The sequence below is a fragment of the Lagenorhynchus albirostris genome, chromosome 18 (assembly GCF_949774975.1).
Source record: "Lagenorhynchus albirostris chromosome 18, mLagAlb1.1, whole genome shotgun sequence".
In the NCBI taxonomy this organism is placed as follows: Eukaryota; Metazoa; Chordata; class Mammalia; order Artiodactyla; family Delphinidae; genus Lagenorhynchus; species Lagenorhynchus albirostris.
In genome coordinates, this window is record NC_083112.1 from 78,660,394 (window position 1) to 78,678,469 (window position 18,076).

The 18,076-nt window shown below is 58.1% G+C and overlaps 1 protein-coding gene across 1 annotated transcript in view; it reads right to left on the minus strand.

The window, feature by feature from the left end:
- Positions 1 to 18,076, minus strand: part of RASA3 (RAS p21 protein activator 3) — an 87,525-nt gene that overhangs the window by 21,760 nt on the left and 47,689 nt on the right. Inside the window, exons 4-7 of the mRNA XM_060129444.1 lie at positions 10,279 to 10,373; positions 3,785 to 3,861; positions 557 to 637; positions 149 to 221 (exon numbers count right to left, since the gene is read on the minus strand). Of these exons, the coding sequence (XP_059985427.1) occupies positions 149 to 221; positions 557 to 637; positions 3,785 to 3,861; positions 10,279 to 10,373 (326 nt within the window). The remainder of the gene's footprint in view (positions 1 to 148; positions 222 to 556; positions 638 to 3,784; positions 3,862 to 10,278; positions 10,374 to 18,076) is intronic.

The following is an 18,076-nucleotide window of genomic DNA, read 5'->3' on the forward strand; positions in this document are numbered from 1 at the left end:
TCCTAGGAATTCGAGCTGCAGGGCAGGAGGGGGTCTTCACGTGGGGGGACAGCACCCCAGAACTCTCAGAAGTAAGCGACTGAGGGTCTTTCTGCCAAAGACCCTGGGGTGTACGCTTCAACTGCATTTGTGCCACTGAAACACCAACCTCAAAGTAAAACACTTCGTCAAACTGGGGGTTGTTTGTCTTCTTTTTCACTTTTGTCTTCTTTGCTTCCGACCTGTAATCGAGGGGGAAAGATCGGGGTGGAAAACAAACACTGTTGATGCCGAATCTCTCGTCTGAGGCTGGGCCACCCAGCACGCACGTCACGTGGCCTACGGGCGTGTCTGTTTGTCTCTAACCCCAGATGGTATGCAAATCAGGGCCCTTTACTGAGCCACAGATACCCCACGTGCAGCTCAGAAACGCTCTTTTTACAAAGCAACTCTAGGCAGTAAAGGAAACAAAAGGATGTTAAAATCGCACACCCTCGTCTGGCTCACCTGCTCTCCCGGTGTGGGGTGGGGGGGAATCTGACCTCGCCCTCCCCCCCCCAGCCGAGGCTGTACTTGCCTGCACGGTCCCGCCAGGGTCACCGTGGCGTAGGGGTCACACTGCCCATTCACGATGGGGAGGCCCTGGCACTCGAGGATGCTGAGGAAAGAAGTGGGAGGTCAGGAGGGGGCCCAAGGCCAGCGGGCCATCTCTCGAGGCCACCCTGGGGTCCGGGAGGGCAGCTGTCTCAACAGCTCTCAGGCCAAAAGCTCCGAGTCCCTGCAAAGTGCTTCCCAGGGGCTCCCGTCTAATAAACAGAGATGGACGCGCTGGTCAGCAGTCATGAGACATCTGGAGGCAGGAGAAGGTGTGCGTGCAACCAGGGAAAAGGGAAAAGCAGCCTGGCTGCGGAGGACATGTTGCTGGTGTCGACTGCAAAAAATTGCACAACAAATAATGTTGAGACTTGTTTTATTTGGTGGACTTTCTGAGGATTCAAGCCCGGGACGCAGCCTCTCAGAAGGCTCGGAGGGACTCCTCTGAAGAGGTCGGGGGGAGCCAGGATATACAGGAGCTTCTGCAACAAAGACCAGGTAGTCGGAACATCAAAAGATTACTGTTAATGAAAGAAAACCCCACATCTCCAGTTAAGGAATGTAGCGCTTCTCTATGTGCGGTGAGGTACGGGAGTCTGGGCTCACTGGAATCGTTCCTTTGACGTGCACCTCAGCTCTCTGGGGCCGGCATCCTGTGCTTTCCCAGCCGGAGTCCCCTCAGGGGCGCCGTGGGGGCAGCTGCAGTGGCTGCAGGCTTGGGGGCCGCAACACCCTGTCTCCTGATCCGGCAGCTGACATTCTTCGTCCACAGTGGAGATTTCCTGAGCGAAGCCCCTGCCCTCCCTTCCTGAGAGCTCGAGAGAGGTCGGCCCCGCCCGGCCTGCCAGGTAGGAGCTGTGGTGAAGTCTGTGTTATCGGTGGGGACCTGAGGGCCTGGCACCCCAGGGGCTTAGAGCCCTAGGCCGGGCGTTGCCTGCAACGCACCTCTCGGGCCGGGAGACCCCGTCTCAGGCTTCACTCTGCCGACCGCCCCGGCGCCTGGCCCCCTTTGGGTTCTGGACCGCAGTCACTCCAGCTCTTGGACCGCCCTTGTCACTCCTGCGCCTGTCACCCTGGGCTGTCGCTGGACAGCTCCTGCTCCTGCTTCTGGCTGGACGCTGGGCGCTGTGAACTTCACGTCGCTGGTGCCCGGATTCTGGGCTCGTCCGTGCCGTCAGTGGTCGGGGTCTCTTGTCTGGAGAGCAATTCTCGTCTGCGGCTCTGTCCGGGAGGCGTCAGCAGCCTTGTTCGGGGACAGCGCGGCCCGACCGCCCGGTGTGGCCCCTGGAGTCCGTGCTGAGGGTCGGAGTGAGCACAGGCTCTCCACTGGGCTGGTGGAAACTCGAATGACCCCCAGCTCTATGGCCCCGTCGCCCCTTTGCCCCCTCGCCTGCCCAGCCCTGAGGGACTCCATCTTGCTCGTTGGCGCAGGTCTGGGGAGTGCCACGAGGTCCCCTCCCCTGCAGAACGTGCCCACGGTGGCCTTGACGCCCCAGCTCCCATTGCCTAACCCGCCATGGGCCCTGCTGGGGACGCCCTGCTGGCCATGTCGCCGATGCACCTCCAGGACGAAAGCTGGCCTGCGGCGACCTTGTCTGTTTCCCCACTTGGGGGCCGATCGCCCTCCGCCCGCACGGCTGGCTCACACGGCGTCAGCTCCTTAGTCCTTTGTGGTGGGAGAGGGGTGAGGCCCCCTGTCCCGTCCTGGCCGGAAGCAGAGCCCTAACCCCACACTCGGAAGCCGAGGATCTGGGTGCCCTGCCTCCTCACTCACTCCTGCACGCCGGCTGGCCCGGGCGGCTGCCGCCCCTCTTGGGAGCCTGGTGGTCCTGACGCGTTACGGGGCCTCTTCTCTCGGGCCGAGGGCCCGTCTCCTCCGTTCCTGCTCCCTGGGGCGTGTGGCCCCTTCTCTCTCCATTTCTCCACCACTATGTTCCGCCCCGCTACACAGGCTGGCCCTCAGGGACTTTAGTGAATCTTTTCAACTCTTTCTCCTCTCACTCTTCTTCTGGAATTTCTGCACTCCTCTCCCTGCTATAACCTGGTCTTGGGTCATCCCCTCCCTCTGTGAACTAACTCGCCACTAAACAAGTATCTTCGGGCGCATTTCCAGGGACAGGCACAGAACCCTGAGCCAGCCAAGAGCTTGTACAAGGGGCTGACACCCTGAGAAGCCCCCGGGGGCTCGGGGTCCTGGCAGCCACAGGGACAGCGGGTGGGTCACGCATGGCAGGAACACACAGGGCGGCCCGTCGGGTGGGCAGGTGGGAGGAGGTCTCAGGACAAGACCGACCCGCCCTCAGTTGGGGGGCTGCTGCCTCTGGGGCTGGAAGCATGAGAAGGGGCTCACTCGTCCCCTCCCTGCACCGAAGCCCAGAGTTCAAGGCAAATGCATTTTTATCACATTCAGCTGTTGATCGGGAAGGTTGGGACAGTGGTGCATTTTGGATCCGCAGAGAGAACGGTTTTCCCGGCAGCAGCTCAGACGGGGGGAGCAGCTCTTCCCGCAGCTGGCGTCTTGGAGAAGCGCTGCCAGATGAAGGGCAGCAGCCGCCCGTCAACGTCACTGCCACTCCTCACAGACCACCGTGAGGAAGGCGCTAACCAACACGCTGACTGGCCCCAACTGCAGTTACACATCCCAGAGAAAAAGAAAAACTGACACGCTGACACCTGGATGCAAAACGCACAACAGGAAAACAGGTGTCATGGGCACATCGCACCCTCCTCCCTCAGACGTCACTTCACCAGCTGCACAACCTGGGGGTCACGGCTGCTTGCATCACATCCGACCAGAGCCTATTTCACTGGAAAAGGTATATTCACACCCCAGGCATTTGTCTAAGCCGATCCCATACACACACGTGCACACTCACACCTGCACACACTCACATGTGCACACTCAGCAAGCATACAGGGTAGAAGGAGCTCCGATTTCGGGGTCGAGGTCTGAGGTCAGGCCCCAGCTCTGCCCCCATCTCACCGTTTCCACAACCCCAACCTCTTTGCCTAAACGTCGCCCTGAGGAACTGGTTATTTGCAAAAGCCAAACGCGTCACCTCCAGGGTGAGCAAGGATGTTAAGACAGTCGTCTGGGGAATGCCCAAGTCTGGGACTCCTGAGTCATTTGTTTATAAAGCATGGGCCGCCCCGCTCCCTGGGGTTAGACAGCCCTGGGCAGACAGGCCGTGGCGGCCGTCCCGCGTCTTACCGCGTGGCTAGCTTGTGGCAGACGACACCCGAGTCGGTGATGACCTCACTCAGCCTCAGCGCCAGGTGGACCTTGCCCTGAAAGTGACAATGACAGGGGGTCACGGGGGGCCACAAGCGGCGGGAGCTCTTGGGCTCCGATCACAGGCTGGTGACACGTGACCCTGCGTGGCATCCACACGTGTCCAGCCGCCCGGCTCAGATCCCAGAGAGTTAAAGAAGCTTCCAGCCCATCGGGCACGACGCTGACAGCAGGCACTGTTTCAGAAGAAAGAAAAGGAAAAGGTACTGGAGGGAGCAGTGTCCCAAATGGGCCTGACTGTCTGCTCTGGGCTGTGCTCACTCATGCGCCGCAGGCCCCGGGCAGGCGTGGGCAGCTCTGCCCAGGCGTCTCAGTGCTTCTGCGTCTGCGACAGGCAGGGTCGGAGGCCAGGAACCTCAGCCCCGCTCTTTAGGAAGGAAGTGGACGCTCACGCGCGCTCTGGGAGGAGGGGCAGAGCAGCTGGGGTAATGGAGCAGCTGAGGCTGTGCTTCCACCCGTCTGGCTGTGCAAAGGGCGCCGGCTGAGGACGGCGAGTGGGCGGGGCGGACACGGCCAGGGCATCATGAGGGCCACGAGGAGAAGCGGGAGACGAGCTCCCAAAAAGTCCAACAGGAGGATGCATGATGCGCGTGTTTCCGTGAGCGAGCGTCCGGTTAAATTAAACCGACTTTCCTTAGACGCGGAGGTGAACTGGATCCACTGTCTCCAAGGTCCTTTCCAACTGAAACCCCCGGACCCTGCAGCCTGGGAAGAGCCTGTGAGGGCCGCCACGTCTCAGGAGAGCCCAGGACGCGGTGGGGACGGCTCACCAGCTGGGGGGTCGGTGTGGGGTGCTCAGCCCCGACAGTCGCCCGCTGCAGCGCGGGACCCCGACCCCACGCGGGAGCATCCGGCGCTCCGGGCCGTCGGCACGGGGCGTGTGCAGACCTGGCCAGCAGCTCCTGGGCCCGGGATCCTTGCTGCTCCTTCCGCCCCAGGGAAGCCCACTCCAACCGCAGCCAGACCTTCCCACCTGCTGCTTCTGAGCTTGACCGGAGCCACCAGAGAAGCGTTTCGACAAAATGCCGGCAGCACCGATTATGAGAAAGGGAGAGGCTGGACCCGGACACGCAGCCTGAGGATGGGGGCACGGGGAGCACCCCCAGCTAGAGCCCCGCCGCCAGACAAGAGAAAATAAACAAGAAACCAGGGTCTGGCCATGAGAAGGGTCAAGGGCGATACCTCCATCACCCCAGGCCCTCTTGTCTCCTACACACCTCTCGGGCCCCGCACTGGCAGGTGACACGAGTTCCCCATGATAGCGTCTCCCACTCAGAGCAAACCAGCTCCGGGATCGCGAGCTTGGAAGCGAGCAGGTGCCCCGGGCCGCAGCAGCGTGGTGTGTGTGGGGGGGCAGGCCTCACGCACCAGACACCTCGCCCACGACACTGACACGGGCTCCCGACGACACGGATGTCTCCCTGTGGGGAGCCCAGGCCGCGGGCGGCGCTCACGGCCGCACACGCGTCCAGGCCCCCCGGCCGCGGGCAGGGCTGGGTGCCGCCTTCCCGGCCTTGCCCTCACCTGCGGGCAGGCAACCCGCGACAAGTCCCGCGAGGTGGGACCAGCCCGCAGGCGTCACAGCCGCGCGGCCCGGGTGACACCAGCATCCCGACCCGGAGTCACGTCTGTATCTGCGGAGGCTCCGACAGGGCCCGCCCCTCGCGGGGACGCGCTCGCCTAGAGCAGCAGCTCTTCCCACAGCGGCTCGGGGCGTCCGCCCGAGCGCCCTCCACCCGCCAGGCGCGGACACAGGGTCCACGGCGCACCGCAACCCTCGCACGCGGCAGGCTGGTCCGACAGCGAATCCTTGAGGCTGGTAACTGGGGTGGCAGAGGCGGGAGGTGGGTGGCCTCCCTGTGCGGGTGGAAGAAACAAAGTCCCCAAAGGCCAGTGGCGCATCCTGAGCGACCCAATCTTCAGCACCGTCCCCGGAGCGGGTACCGCCGTCCTTACAATCGAACAAGAACGCACAGACTGACGGCCTGGAGACCAGCCCAGCAGGAAGCTCAGCTGTCACTGGTGGCCCGGTCAGCCTGGTGGCCTTCGTCACACCAGGTGCACGGGCGCCCGCTCTGAGGCCGACGGTGGGCCACGGCCCCTCAGAGCGACGCACCCCCAGTGGGGGACGGGCGCGGGCTGTGACCGTTGGCGCTCCTCTCCTGGGGCAGCGCGTCCTCCAGGAGGGGCAGTGCTGTCAGCCGACTCGTGCTGTTACAGTTCGGGGGCTTTGGGGGAGGGGGGTATGAGGTAAATAAAACACAAACACACACATCTCGGAGAGAAACCCCTGCAGAACAGCCCAGGATCTGCAGCTCGGAAGTTCACACCCATCCTCACTGCACAAACAATCCCACCGCAAACACCAACGCCCAGGGTGGTGCGGGCCACACCCTGCACAGGGCAGGCAGGAAGTGTGGTTTCCCAGGCTCGGCCTCTGCAGGGCACGCGACCTTCCATTGACGCACAGCTACACACACAACTTCCCCTCTGCTTGTTCTGACCCCAGCGGGAGCCCTCTCCCCAGGGAGGCGGTCACAGGCCCACCTGGCAGGCTGAGGGCAGAGGTGGCCATGCCTCCCACAGGGGCTGGAGCCCCGGAGAGGGGGGTCCAGCTGAATCGTGCTCGTTAACAATTAGCCCAGGCAGGACGTGCTGAGACTTGGCCGGAGTTCTCGCACTTACGTTGGTGTATGAGACGAGAAGAGAAACCTTAGGACAGAGCACTGCGAATGCTGACTTCATAGTCGTTCCCAGTCTCATTTAAGGAGAGTAAGGAAGAAGTTGTTTAAGAAAACAGCTGGGACTGAACAGCATCACCCACCCTCACGGAACGTCCACTGGGATCGACCGACCTGGCCTTAAACACGTCAGCAAGTCTAGGAAAATAAAAATTACATCACAGCTGCTCTCAGACCACAGTGGAAATTAAACTAGAACTCAGTGACAGAGAGATAGCTAGAAAATCCCCAAATGCGTGGAGGTTAAAGAACACACTTCCAAATAACAAGCAGGCCACAGAAGAAGTTTCAGGAGAAACTGAAAAATACTTTGAATTCATTTCTTTTCATAAGTGAAAATGAAATAAAACATCAAAATTTGTGAAATGCAGCAAAAGCAATGCTTAGAGGGAAATTTAAAGCAGTGAATGCATATATTGGGAAAGACGAAAGGCAAAAATCAATAATGTAAGTTTCTAACCTTAGGAAGCTAGAAAAAGAAGAGCAAATTAAATCCAAAGTGAGCAGAAAAGAAATAATAAAAGCTAGAGCAGAAATCAATGAAAATGGAAACTGGAAATCAATACAGAAAATAAACAAACCAAATCTGCTTTTTTGAAAAGATCAATACAATTGGTAAAGTTCTAGCTAAGAAAAAACAGAAATGAAAGCAGGGCCGTCACTCCTGGCTGCAGAAAACCAGCAGTGGTTCCGACAGGGGATCCGAAACGTCACCCACCTGTCGGCCAGGGGGGCCCAGAGCCCAAGGTGGACCCCACTGTAAGCCGGGGGCTTCAGCGAATATAAGGTGTCAGCCATAGCAAATGCACCCAGGACGCTAGCAATGGTTGGGGGAGGAGTACACGGGGTTCTTCATACACTCCCCTCAACTTTTCTGCAGAGATAAAACTGCTCGAAAAATAAAGTTTATTAATTACGAGAGAAAAGCACTGGTGTTTCCTGTGCAATTTTCTCAGGAAGGCGTCGGTCCCTGGTCTGCAGGGCCCGTGGCTGCAGGCAGGGGCCCAGCAGCACACAAGCCATCGCTGCCCCGTCCTCATTCTGCGCAGGGCCTGCGAGGCCGGGCGGAGGTCCGCGCAGAGCAAACCCAGGCGCAGGCGACTGAGTGCTGGACCTGCAGCCCCGCTGGAGCTGAGAGCATCGGGAAGGGGCAGGGACGCGAGGGCGACCGAGAGAAGCAGCCACGTCCTCGAGGGGAGGCGCGGGCCACCCCATCCTCTCCTTCTGACACTCCCGAACCTTAGAAAGACTCGGGTCCTCGCAGGTGCATGGCTGCAGGCGCTGACTGTTGGGGAGATCCTCAGACAGGACGGCAGACACACAGAGGACGTTCCCAGGGCGTCCACTACGAGGCCAAAGTTACTGCCCTGTCGCTAAAGGTGCAAGAGGAGGCCACGGGCTGGGGGGCTGCGGCTCTGCTGGGGCAGCCCACCTGCCTCTGCCTTTTCGGAACATGTGCTCCAAGAACAAGTTTCACAGAAGCCGCTCAATGCAGAGCTCGCGGCCGCTGGCGTCCCTGGAGGATCGGCAGGGGCCCTCGCGGACGTGAGCATGCACCTGGCCACCCTGCCTGGCGCAGACCACGGGTAGGGCCGTCCCTGCCGACTGCCTCATCCAGAAGGTGCCCGGCCGGGGACAGGGAAGGAGCAGAGCGACGGGTCCTTTTTAATGAAGTGATTGAGCAGAGACCTTTACATGCATCAGCTCCGGAGAGAAGCCAGACGTCCCTTCACTCCTCTCTTCCCCCAATGCCATGACTTGCTGGTCTCTCGTGGGCCCCGGCTTTGTGACATTCCCTTTCTGCTGTCTTTGTGAATCGCTGAGCAGACAGCTGGAGAAACCGTATGTGTCCCTGACCTTCGTGGCTGCAGAAGGTGTGTAACTGCCCCTTCAAAGGCTGCTGCCCTGGCACCTGACAGGTCCCCCCTGGAGAGCACTTGCTCGGTGCCTGGAACTCAGCGGCCGCCACCGCCCAGCCCCGCTCCCGTGGAATCACCAGTGGGTCGGGGCCCATGTCACGGGGACCATCAGGGAATGGCCCGGACGTCCTCAGGCTGCAGGTGGACACACGCGTCACGTTCCCAAGGCTGCGGTGACCCAGCGGCTCTGGATCTGGACAGCGGTGGTTACAGAGCCACACGCGTGAAACGCACCCACGGGGACACGCAGACACACGCGGGGCTGGCGAGACCTGAATGCAGTCGGGGACCCTGTACCAGTTATGCGGATGTCACTGTGCGGGACGCGGGAAGGGACATGGCCCTGCTCCTATGTTTAGTCTTTGAGTGTAAACAGCAGAACACGCGGCTTGCTGACCATCACTCCCTGTGCAGTGTTTCCTGTGGCTTCCTATGACTCTGTAACCATTTCAAAATTAAAAGTTGGTTTTTTTTTTTTTTAAAGGCAAGAAAAAGGAAAAGCTACACTTGCCAACAAAACAGAACTTAAATCTGGGCTCATCGCGGCCACAGGCAGAATCTCTCAAGAACGACGGCGGCGATGGAGGCAGGCGGGGCCCAGGCGTAAAGCACACACGGCACAGGGGGCCGGAAACTTCTTCCTAAGGAGGCGATTTCCTGGTCACCTGAGCAGCAGTGGCCGCCGTCCTCCTGGATCTGGGGCTCCGTGACTAGTTCTGAGCAGTCCCCCAATTTCCACAGCACGTGTGGGCCCCTCGGTCGGAATTAACTGAGCGTGAAGCACCCTTACGATGCCCCTCGGGCTGGGCTTCTCAAGGCGTCCCTCTGGCTGCCTCTTTGTCGCAGTTTGAGCATCGGCCCCGGCGGCCACCAGGGGCCTCGGCAGTGGACACCCTGAGCCGCCGGTGTGCAGTTCCAAGCCCGGCCAAGGCCCCGGGTCCACGAGGAGGCGTGCTGATGCTGGGCCGGGAGCCCGGGGAAGGCCTCGCGAGGTGCCCACTTGGGGATTTTGTCTGCGACACCTGCTGTTTGACCCTGCTGTTCACAAAACCCCGCTTTACAGGGGAGGAAACCGAGGCTCAGAGAGCACCAGAGCCACACACTCTGTTGAGCTCAGAGCAGGCCTGGCTCGGCGCTGGCCCCGGAATTCCAGGCATGGCCCGGGCTCGGGGACGGGCTTGACCGGAAACTCGTGCCAGGGTCACCAGAGAAGAGAAGATGCAGGCGGCCCCCCCTACGGGCGTCTCCTGGACCCTGGGCATGGGGAGCGGCCCAGCTGGGGGAGAAACCCCCAGTCCCGGGGTGGGGGCACCTTGCACCGGTCAAGGGGTCACTTCCAGTTAACACATCGCCAGGGCACTGGGCGAGCCCCAGGGACGCTCAGGCCAGGGGACGTCATCACTCCGGCCACTCCCTTCAGCTCCAGCCCCGCCTTGCTGAGGGCAGGGAGCCCGGAACACACGTGGGCACCTCCAGTGGGCAAGGCCCACAGCCTTACGTCCTCTCACCTATTCTCTCTTTACCTTCAGCTACGCGTTGCATTCTTTCGCGTGTTACATTTTTTAAGCTGCACGACTAAGTCCGGCAGTAACCGATGGAACCAACCCAATGCATAAGCCCAGGAGGGCAGATGCAGGGGACAGCTTGCTACGCCTCACCCCCTCTGAAGACCAGAGCCCAGCGTCTATGTCTCTAGCCGCAATCAGGCCTCCTCCGCCAAGGCGCCCGCGCCCCACGGCCCGCGAGGCCTCACCTGCACCTCGGAGTCGGCGTCCACGTGCTGCAGGTGGAACCACGTGTCCCGGTTGTGGTGCTTCTGCAGGTCTTCCTTCCGGATGGCCACCTTCCCTGGAAGATCAATGCAGAGGAGACCAGTCACGAGGGCACCGACGCCCCACCCAGCAGGGCTGGGAGCAGTCTCCACCACCTCTGCCAGCCACTCCAGACGGGAAATCCAGAACAGATCATCGGGAAAGAGACGATGCAGCAAGAGCAACAGATGCCACTTTGCATCCGGAGGTGCCACGTCCACCCTGAGCAGAGCCCGTCCCGAGGTCACTGCCACGGTGTCCACAGCCTGGGCGTGGACGGGAGCCTCCCCCCGCCACCAGGCTGCGGGAGGTGAGGGCACCTGGCGCACACCCTACAGATCAGGGAGCGGCTACGCCAGGTGCACTGCTCAGGGCCCGGAGGGCGGCGTGTGGGATGGGCTGAGGCAGCAGACACCCCGGGCAGCCGTGTCCCGGCCATCCCCTGCCCCGATGCCCGAGCTGCAGAGCGAGGCAGGGCAGCGTCTGCCAGGAGGGCTTTGCCGCAGAGTCCCTGGAAGTGCGCGTGTGCCCGTATGAGCTGTGGCTTAGAATTCACGTGTGTGCACGTCTAGCCCACAGGCAACGTGCACAGCCGGCTCACAGAGTGTGCACATGCGTGTGCGTGCACATCTAGCTTATGTAGCATGTGTGCACACGTGTTCCTGTCGGGCCCGTGTAATGAGCCGGGTTATCGCCTGCTTGGGTCTATGAATCAGTGTCTCTCAAAGTGTAATCACAGGCCACCTGCATCAAAACAGCTGGAGAGTTTCCTAAATGCAAGTTCCCCGGCCCCATCCTGCGTGAGAAAACAATCCCTGGGGTGGGGCCCTGGAATCTTCGTTTTCACGAGGTCCCCAGGGAACTTCTGTGGGTCCCAAAGTTTAAGGACGTCTGCTCTCAATAGTTTTACATTCCTGACATAGGCTTGATACTTAGGAGCTAGAATTTCAACGAAAATACACATGTAAATATACGTGTGTGATGTACATTACTGACATAGATTTATAGTATTTAAATATCCATCTACCACCGTCATGCATTGTTCATTCACCTTGTTTATTCCAAAGACGTACGTGGCGGCCAGCAAGCACCCACCCCACCGCTCGGGAGGACGGAGGGCGCCGGGCACTGGCTGTCCTCCTGTCCCCACACCCCGTGGCCTCGGGCCCGGGGACCACGCTGTCCACCAGGATAGGGGAGTCGGGTGCTTGCCCACGTGAGCAACCCTGCGTACACGTGTATATGCGTGCAATACACACGTACACACACATAATGTCTTACGTACACTGTAAATCACACACGGAAATAGGAACGATAAAGGACAACATAAAAGTAAACATTTTTGAAGTTCAGGTGTTCCTGGCGTACAGCCCAGGACACACTGCCTCACTCGGGATCGCAGTCCAGTTACCAAAGGAGACGTTTTGGGCCCCTGGCGCCGTCTCACCCCGCGTCATCTGCTGCTTGGGATGCTCCCCAGGCCCCTGTGGCCACCCTGCAGAGCCCCGAGCTGGCTGGCCCACCCTGCCCTCACCCAGGACGCAGAGTCCTCTCCGCAAAGGGACTGCTTTCCGTTGCCTGTTTCTTCAAAGACTTGTGCTTCTGAGGAGAAGCACCCGGCGGCCTCACAGCGGGATCCTGGGGTTGCCCACACATGCTGCCCGCCAGCCCCTTGCACCCTCCCCTCACGTCGCCCTGTAGCAACCCCGGCACGAGGCGGCGGGTGCTGGTCACAGACGTGGCAGGCGTCCCGTCCATGGGCTTCGGGCCTCGTCGCTGCAGCTCTGCCCTCTGTGCTCCTCCTACCACTTCTTCTCCCCAAACGCCCCTGTCCCACGAGGCCCTCCTGTGACGTCACCTCCTCTCCGGCCTCCCCTGGGGCCCGCAGGGCAGCCTCCACTCTGCTCCCAGGGGCTCACACGAGGCCTCGCTGGGGCCCCAGCCACCTGCTGGTTGGTAGGCTTAAGGGAAAGGACACTCTGCAGTTGGCTCCTGGGGGAGCTCAGACCATCACCCGACGTACACGCGGCGCGTCTCGAGGTGAGCGAGAGGTGAGGGCGGCTCAGACGTGAGGAGGGGGCGTCGGCCCAGAGACCCGTGCACACACCCCGCCAGGCAGCCTCCATGGTCCCTTCCAGCACGCGGTGCCCCAGGAGCCTGCACCCCTCGCCTCCTCTGAATGTGCTGGCCCTTTGCTAAGATGCACTGCGGGCCCACGTGTCGCCAGCGCCCAGCTACTCGACGCCGAGGTTCCTCCCGAGACGTGCGTTTGAAAGGCGTTAGAAATGCCTGCTTCTCTCGTTAGCCCATCTTCCGTCTAGTTTTGTAGGGGTCCAGCCGGGGAACCCAGGTGGGTGAGAGAAGGGTCTCGCCCTGCAGTCTTCACGCCTGGTCTCCAGACCCGACGGGCACACCCGCCGGGCACAGACGGGAAGCTGGAAATGAAGCAGGGGCACGCCGGCCCGAGTGCCACGGGCTGAGCGCGGCGGAGTCGGGTCTGTTTACTCCCCACCATCACCCGCGGCAGCCCCGTCTCCCTGCCCACTGTCCCCGCAGCACCTCAGCACGCTCACCTCCCACCGTCACACAGCCTCGGGAAAGGCCAGCCCCTCTGTCCACTTGCAAGGTGGGCGCAGCGCAGCTGGCTGCAAGGGTCAACACGCTGCCCACATCGACCTCGCTGGCTCAGCTCTGGCCACGCAAACCCGTCTGCGGCCAAGTCCTGCCCAGCCACAGGCCTCACAGGGCAGAGGCCACGGCACGCAGAGCCCGTAGGTGCTGGGCAGGGGCAGAGGACAGAAGACAGAGCGCACAGGCTGCAGAAAGAGGGGCTCCACAGGCATTCAGAGACCCGGAGCTACCGGCCACACAGGCCTCTCTCCAGCCAGCATCAAGTCACAAGGACTAACCCCGGCCCGGCCCAGCCCAGCCCCTCCCACCGCTCCTGGCCTTGGGGGCATCCCGCTGACATCCTGACGTGGGTGCCGCCACCTCCAACCACCTGTCACCAGGCAGAGCCCCTGGCTTTCTCTCTGCTTGGCTCCTGCAAAACTCCACCCCCTTCCCTGATGGGAATATAATTTTGAGTCTTGCAGGAATAAAGCCACAAGAAAAAAACATTTCTTGGAACTAAATTGGGCAATAATATTCCACTAAAAAGGGATAAAGAAACTTGCAGACTCCACGATTAGTTCAGCTGGATAGGAGGTTACATTTGAAGTTGGAAATTTTAAGTCACTACAATGTTTTTATGAGCTTTGGTTGGAATAGGAGGAGACACGTATTTAATGCTCATGTGACCCCTACAACTCACACATCATCATTATTCTTTATTTTTGGAAGTACTTAATTTTAAACGGGTAATACCAGAACATAGAACAAAGTCTGAAACATTAGAAAGGATATAAAATACAGCCAAGAATAACTTTCTCTCTCCCCTGCTACAAGGGTCCCACCTCAGGGTCACCTCTGTCACCAGCTGCCAGTCTGTCCGTCTAGAGACCGACCACATCAAGAACACATGAACATGCACTCTTTACACGTGAGAGGTAGGTGTTCCCACAGGCTGTCCTGGGGAGCACCTGACCTGCAGACCACAATTCCCACTTAAACGTGCCTGATGTGTCATAATCCACAGCTGTCCCCATCGATCTGAGTGACATCAGGTCACTATGCCCCCTGGGCCTCACCCTCTGATGAGGACAGAGGTGGTGTGGCAGCCTTTCCGCCACTAAAAGCCCCAGGTATTACTTCCTCTGGTGGGTGCTGTACCTGCCAGGGTCTGTTCAGAAGAGAGAAGCACGTCAGGTAGTTCAAGAGGCAGCATGTGACGTGGGGAACCAGGTACAGTAGGTCAGAGGATGCGGGAAGGTGGGCAGCCAGGGGTGACCCCTGCAGGGTGGTGACTAAGGAGGGACAGCCGGATGCCCCCCGCTGCCCGGGCCTGGCAGGGGGCAGAGATGTCTTTCTCATCGCTCCTGTTCACCCTGGTGCCCAGCAAGTGCACAGAGGCAAGAGAGAGAAACAAGGGCCTGTAGACTTGAAATGAAGAAATAAGTCTTTATTCACAGAATCTATAGGGAAAGCTACAAGAAAAGCTGGCAGAGTGGGTGTGTTTAGAATAAAGGTCAATACATAAAATCAATTGTATTTGTACACACAGGCAATGACAATGGAAGCTGAAATTGAAAAGATACCAACAGCACATCCACAAAATGATGCCTTTACGCCTTCAGCTTGTGGTGTACTAGCCCAGAAATCTTTGTCTACTCTACCAAAATCATAAAATATAGGGACAAGTTATATGTATACACACACACACACACACACACACACACACACACGTGTGTGCGCTGAAAACACGTCACAAAACCCTGATGAGAGAAATTAAAGACCCAAGTACGTGGAGAGACAAGCCACGCTGGAGGGTCTGAAGACTCAGTTTCGTTAAGATGCTAATTCTCCCCAAATTAATCTACAGATCAGTGTAATCTCAGTCATTTTGGAAATTGAGAAGATGACTGAAGAGGTAAATGACAATTCAAAGGACCTAGAATGGCAAAACAAGTTTGGAAAAGAATAAAGTTGGTGAGCTCACACGACTGACTTAAGACTTGCTGTGAAGATACAGGAATTAAGACAGTTTGGTGTCGGTGTGAGGAGAGGAATACAGGTCAGTGGAACAGAACACAGAAGCCATAAACAGACCCATGCATATAAAGTCAGTTGACTTTCAAAAGGTGCTAAGGTAATTCAACTGGACACCTGTAAGGAGAAAACCGAAGCCTGTCGTATGTAAAATTCACTTGAAATGGATCGCAACATGAGAGCTAAAACCAAAAGCTTTCTAGAAGAAAAGATAGAAGAAAATCTTCACAACCCTGTGGTAGGCAAAGTTTCTTAGACATGACATCAAAAATACAAACTATAAAAGAAAAAAATGGGGGGCTTCCCTGGTGGCGCAGTGGTTGAGAGTCCGCCTGCCGATGCAGGGGACGCGGGTTCGTGCCCCGGTCCGGGAGGATCCCACGTGCCGCGGAGCGGCTGGGCCCGTGAGCCGTGGCCGCTGAGCCTGCGCGTCCGGAGCCTGTGCTCCGCAACGGGAGGGGCCGCGGCAGTGAGAGGCCCGCGTACCGCAAAAAAAAAACCAAAAAAAAACAATGTTTGATGAATTGGACTTCATCAAAATTAAAAACTTCTGCTCTTCAAAAGACACTCATAAGAGAATGAAAAGACGAGCCACAAGCTAGAAGAAAATATTTGCAAAACATACATCTGATAAAGGACTTGTATCCAGAATATATTTTAAAAACTCAATAAGAAAATCCAGTTAAAAGGGCAGAAGATTTGAATGATTTACCAAAGAAGAGATACAGATGGTAAACAAACACATGAAAAGGCGCCCAGCATCGTTCTTCATCATGAAAACGCAGTGAAGCTACAATAAAACACTGCACACACATTAGAAGGGCAAAAGCGAATCAAAAATGAAAGTTGATGATACAAGTGCCGGAGAGAATTCAAAATGCTGCACTCAGGAAAGCAGCTTGTCAGCTTCTAATAAAGGTAAACACACTGCAGGGGAGGAAAACTCTTTTTCCTTCTACTCTTTTAGGTTCTCTGGACAAAGAGAACTGTAACAAAAGAAAGATTAACAAGAGAAAAACAAACAGAAGTTGATCAACATGTGTATCTCAGATATACGTGGGGGAAACTCGGTGATGAGTATCGCAAGGCGGTGGCTGGAACTCGTAGCATCTTAACCTAAAACCACCACCACCAATTTTCAGAGAAGTGACAAGACCAAGGAAAGGACTCTGAGTTTCAAGGAAGGTAAATGTAGGTGGGAACCAATGGCCCGGAAGGCTCGTCGTGTGGGTCCCTCGGTGTAGCCTCTGGGCCGCCAAGGGTCTAGGGTCGTCTCGGATTTGGACAAATTTATGTTCTGCTTCTAGGGTAGAGAGATTTCCTTGTGTCTGCTTCTTCCCAGCTGCCTGCAGCTCAAACAAATCGTTATGCCACAGTGGCCTATTTGGGATGGCAAATTCTGCCGTCCTTTAAAACCTACAGTACGCCCCAGCAATCTCACTCTTAGGTATTTTCTAAGAGAAATGAACACATCTGCCAACACAGAGACCTAGGCAAGAATGCTTACGGCAGCTTTGCTCACGATCACTAAAAGCAGGACACAACCCCACCTCCGTCGAATGACGAGCGCGCCCGCAGTGGGCAGTGGGCGCACTGTGCAAATTACACCTCGATGACCCTGGCTTATCAACAAAAGGAGCACGGTCTCACTTCACACCCCCACCCTTCAATAGAGAACCTGCAGGAAGCCCCTGCCAGCGGGGCTGGACGGACCAAGCGGGGAGATGCTGGGATGACAGGCCCACAGCCGGAGTGGGGCAGAGGGGGAGGCCTGGCTGGGCCCCCAGAGCCCCACCAGCCCACGCCCCGCACTGGAAGTGGAGCCGGTGGCCCTGAGCCAGCACTGCCTCGACCACACCCGCACTGCACCGCCACACCCTCCCTGGGACAAACCCCACCCCTGGACTCGGCCCGCGGGGGGGGGCCCACGCGCTGCTGCACCCAGAGAACCTGGTGCGGCGCCGTCAGATCACATGGCAGACGTGAGAAGCCGGTGACACTACGCTCGTTTCCGCGACATAAATTTATACCCTAGAACTTGGTTTCTCATCCTGGTAACAACATAATTGCTAGTCATAACTTCAAATTATCCTTGGAGATCCAGACAGCCTCTTATTTTTACGGCTGTGAGAACAATGTTGGAAACATCTAAATCTGGCTGCACCCTGCCACATCCCCATTTTAAAGCCACCAGGAATTGCTAAACCATGGTTCTGCTGGTTCCGCTGGTTCTCTTTAAAAACAGCAGGCGCCTTAAACAGAATGATTGATAAACATCTTATTTGGTCTTTATGAGCGGAAATAACCCCAAACCAGCTAGATCAGGTTCTCTGATTCAAATGGGCAAAGATATTTTAAAAGTCCTTTTTCCTTAGGATTACCACTCAAAGAAGCTCCCGTGTAGCTCCAGGGATTAGTCAAACTCCTCTTCACTCTGGTATAATCTGAGCCAACTGCCCTGGTGGTACTGCATCTCCCTGTGGGTCGCACCTGTCGCCCAGGTGAGCTCCATCAAGTAACGTGTAAACTTCCGACCCACCACTCTGCCCCCTCCTTTCCTCCTCGAACTAACCTTGGTGCATGCAGCAGGCGCCAGACGGAGACACCCCCGGGCCCTGCTCCGACAGCCCCAGGCCACAGGAAGTACGGGCCAGTGGACACAAAAGAAATGCTCCCACAGGCGACGGTGAGAATAACACACACCGAGGGGCAGCCTCCAGCTGACCAGGGTCTCGGGCCGACAGCGGCAGCCACGCGGGCATCGGAGAAGGGCCTGAGGTGGGCGTCAGGCTGCGAGGCACCGGGAGAGGGGCCGGGAGGGCCAGAGCCTATGTCTGGGCTGGAGGAGGAATCCCCGGAGCGTGACGCCAAGCTAAGGTTCGGGCGCCATCCTGAGGGCAAAGCGGGCAGGCCCGCAGGCCCAGCACAGAAGTGGCCCCGCAAACGCGAACATCCTCGCTTCAGAGGTAAAGGGCTGCTGAGGGGCCCTATCACGGCTCCATCTTAAATGAAGTCAAGTGCAAATTATCTGAGTTGCTGTGTCATCTAGGCCGTGTACTTCCTGAACAAACTGGTGATTTCTACGTAAAACAC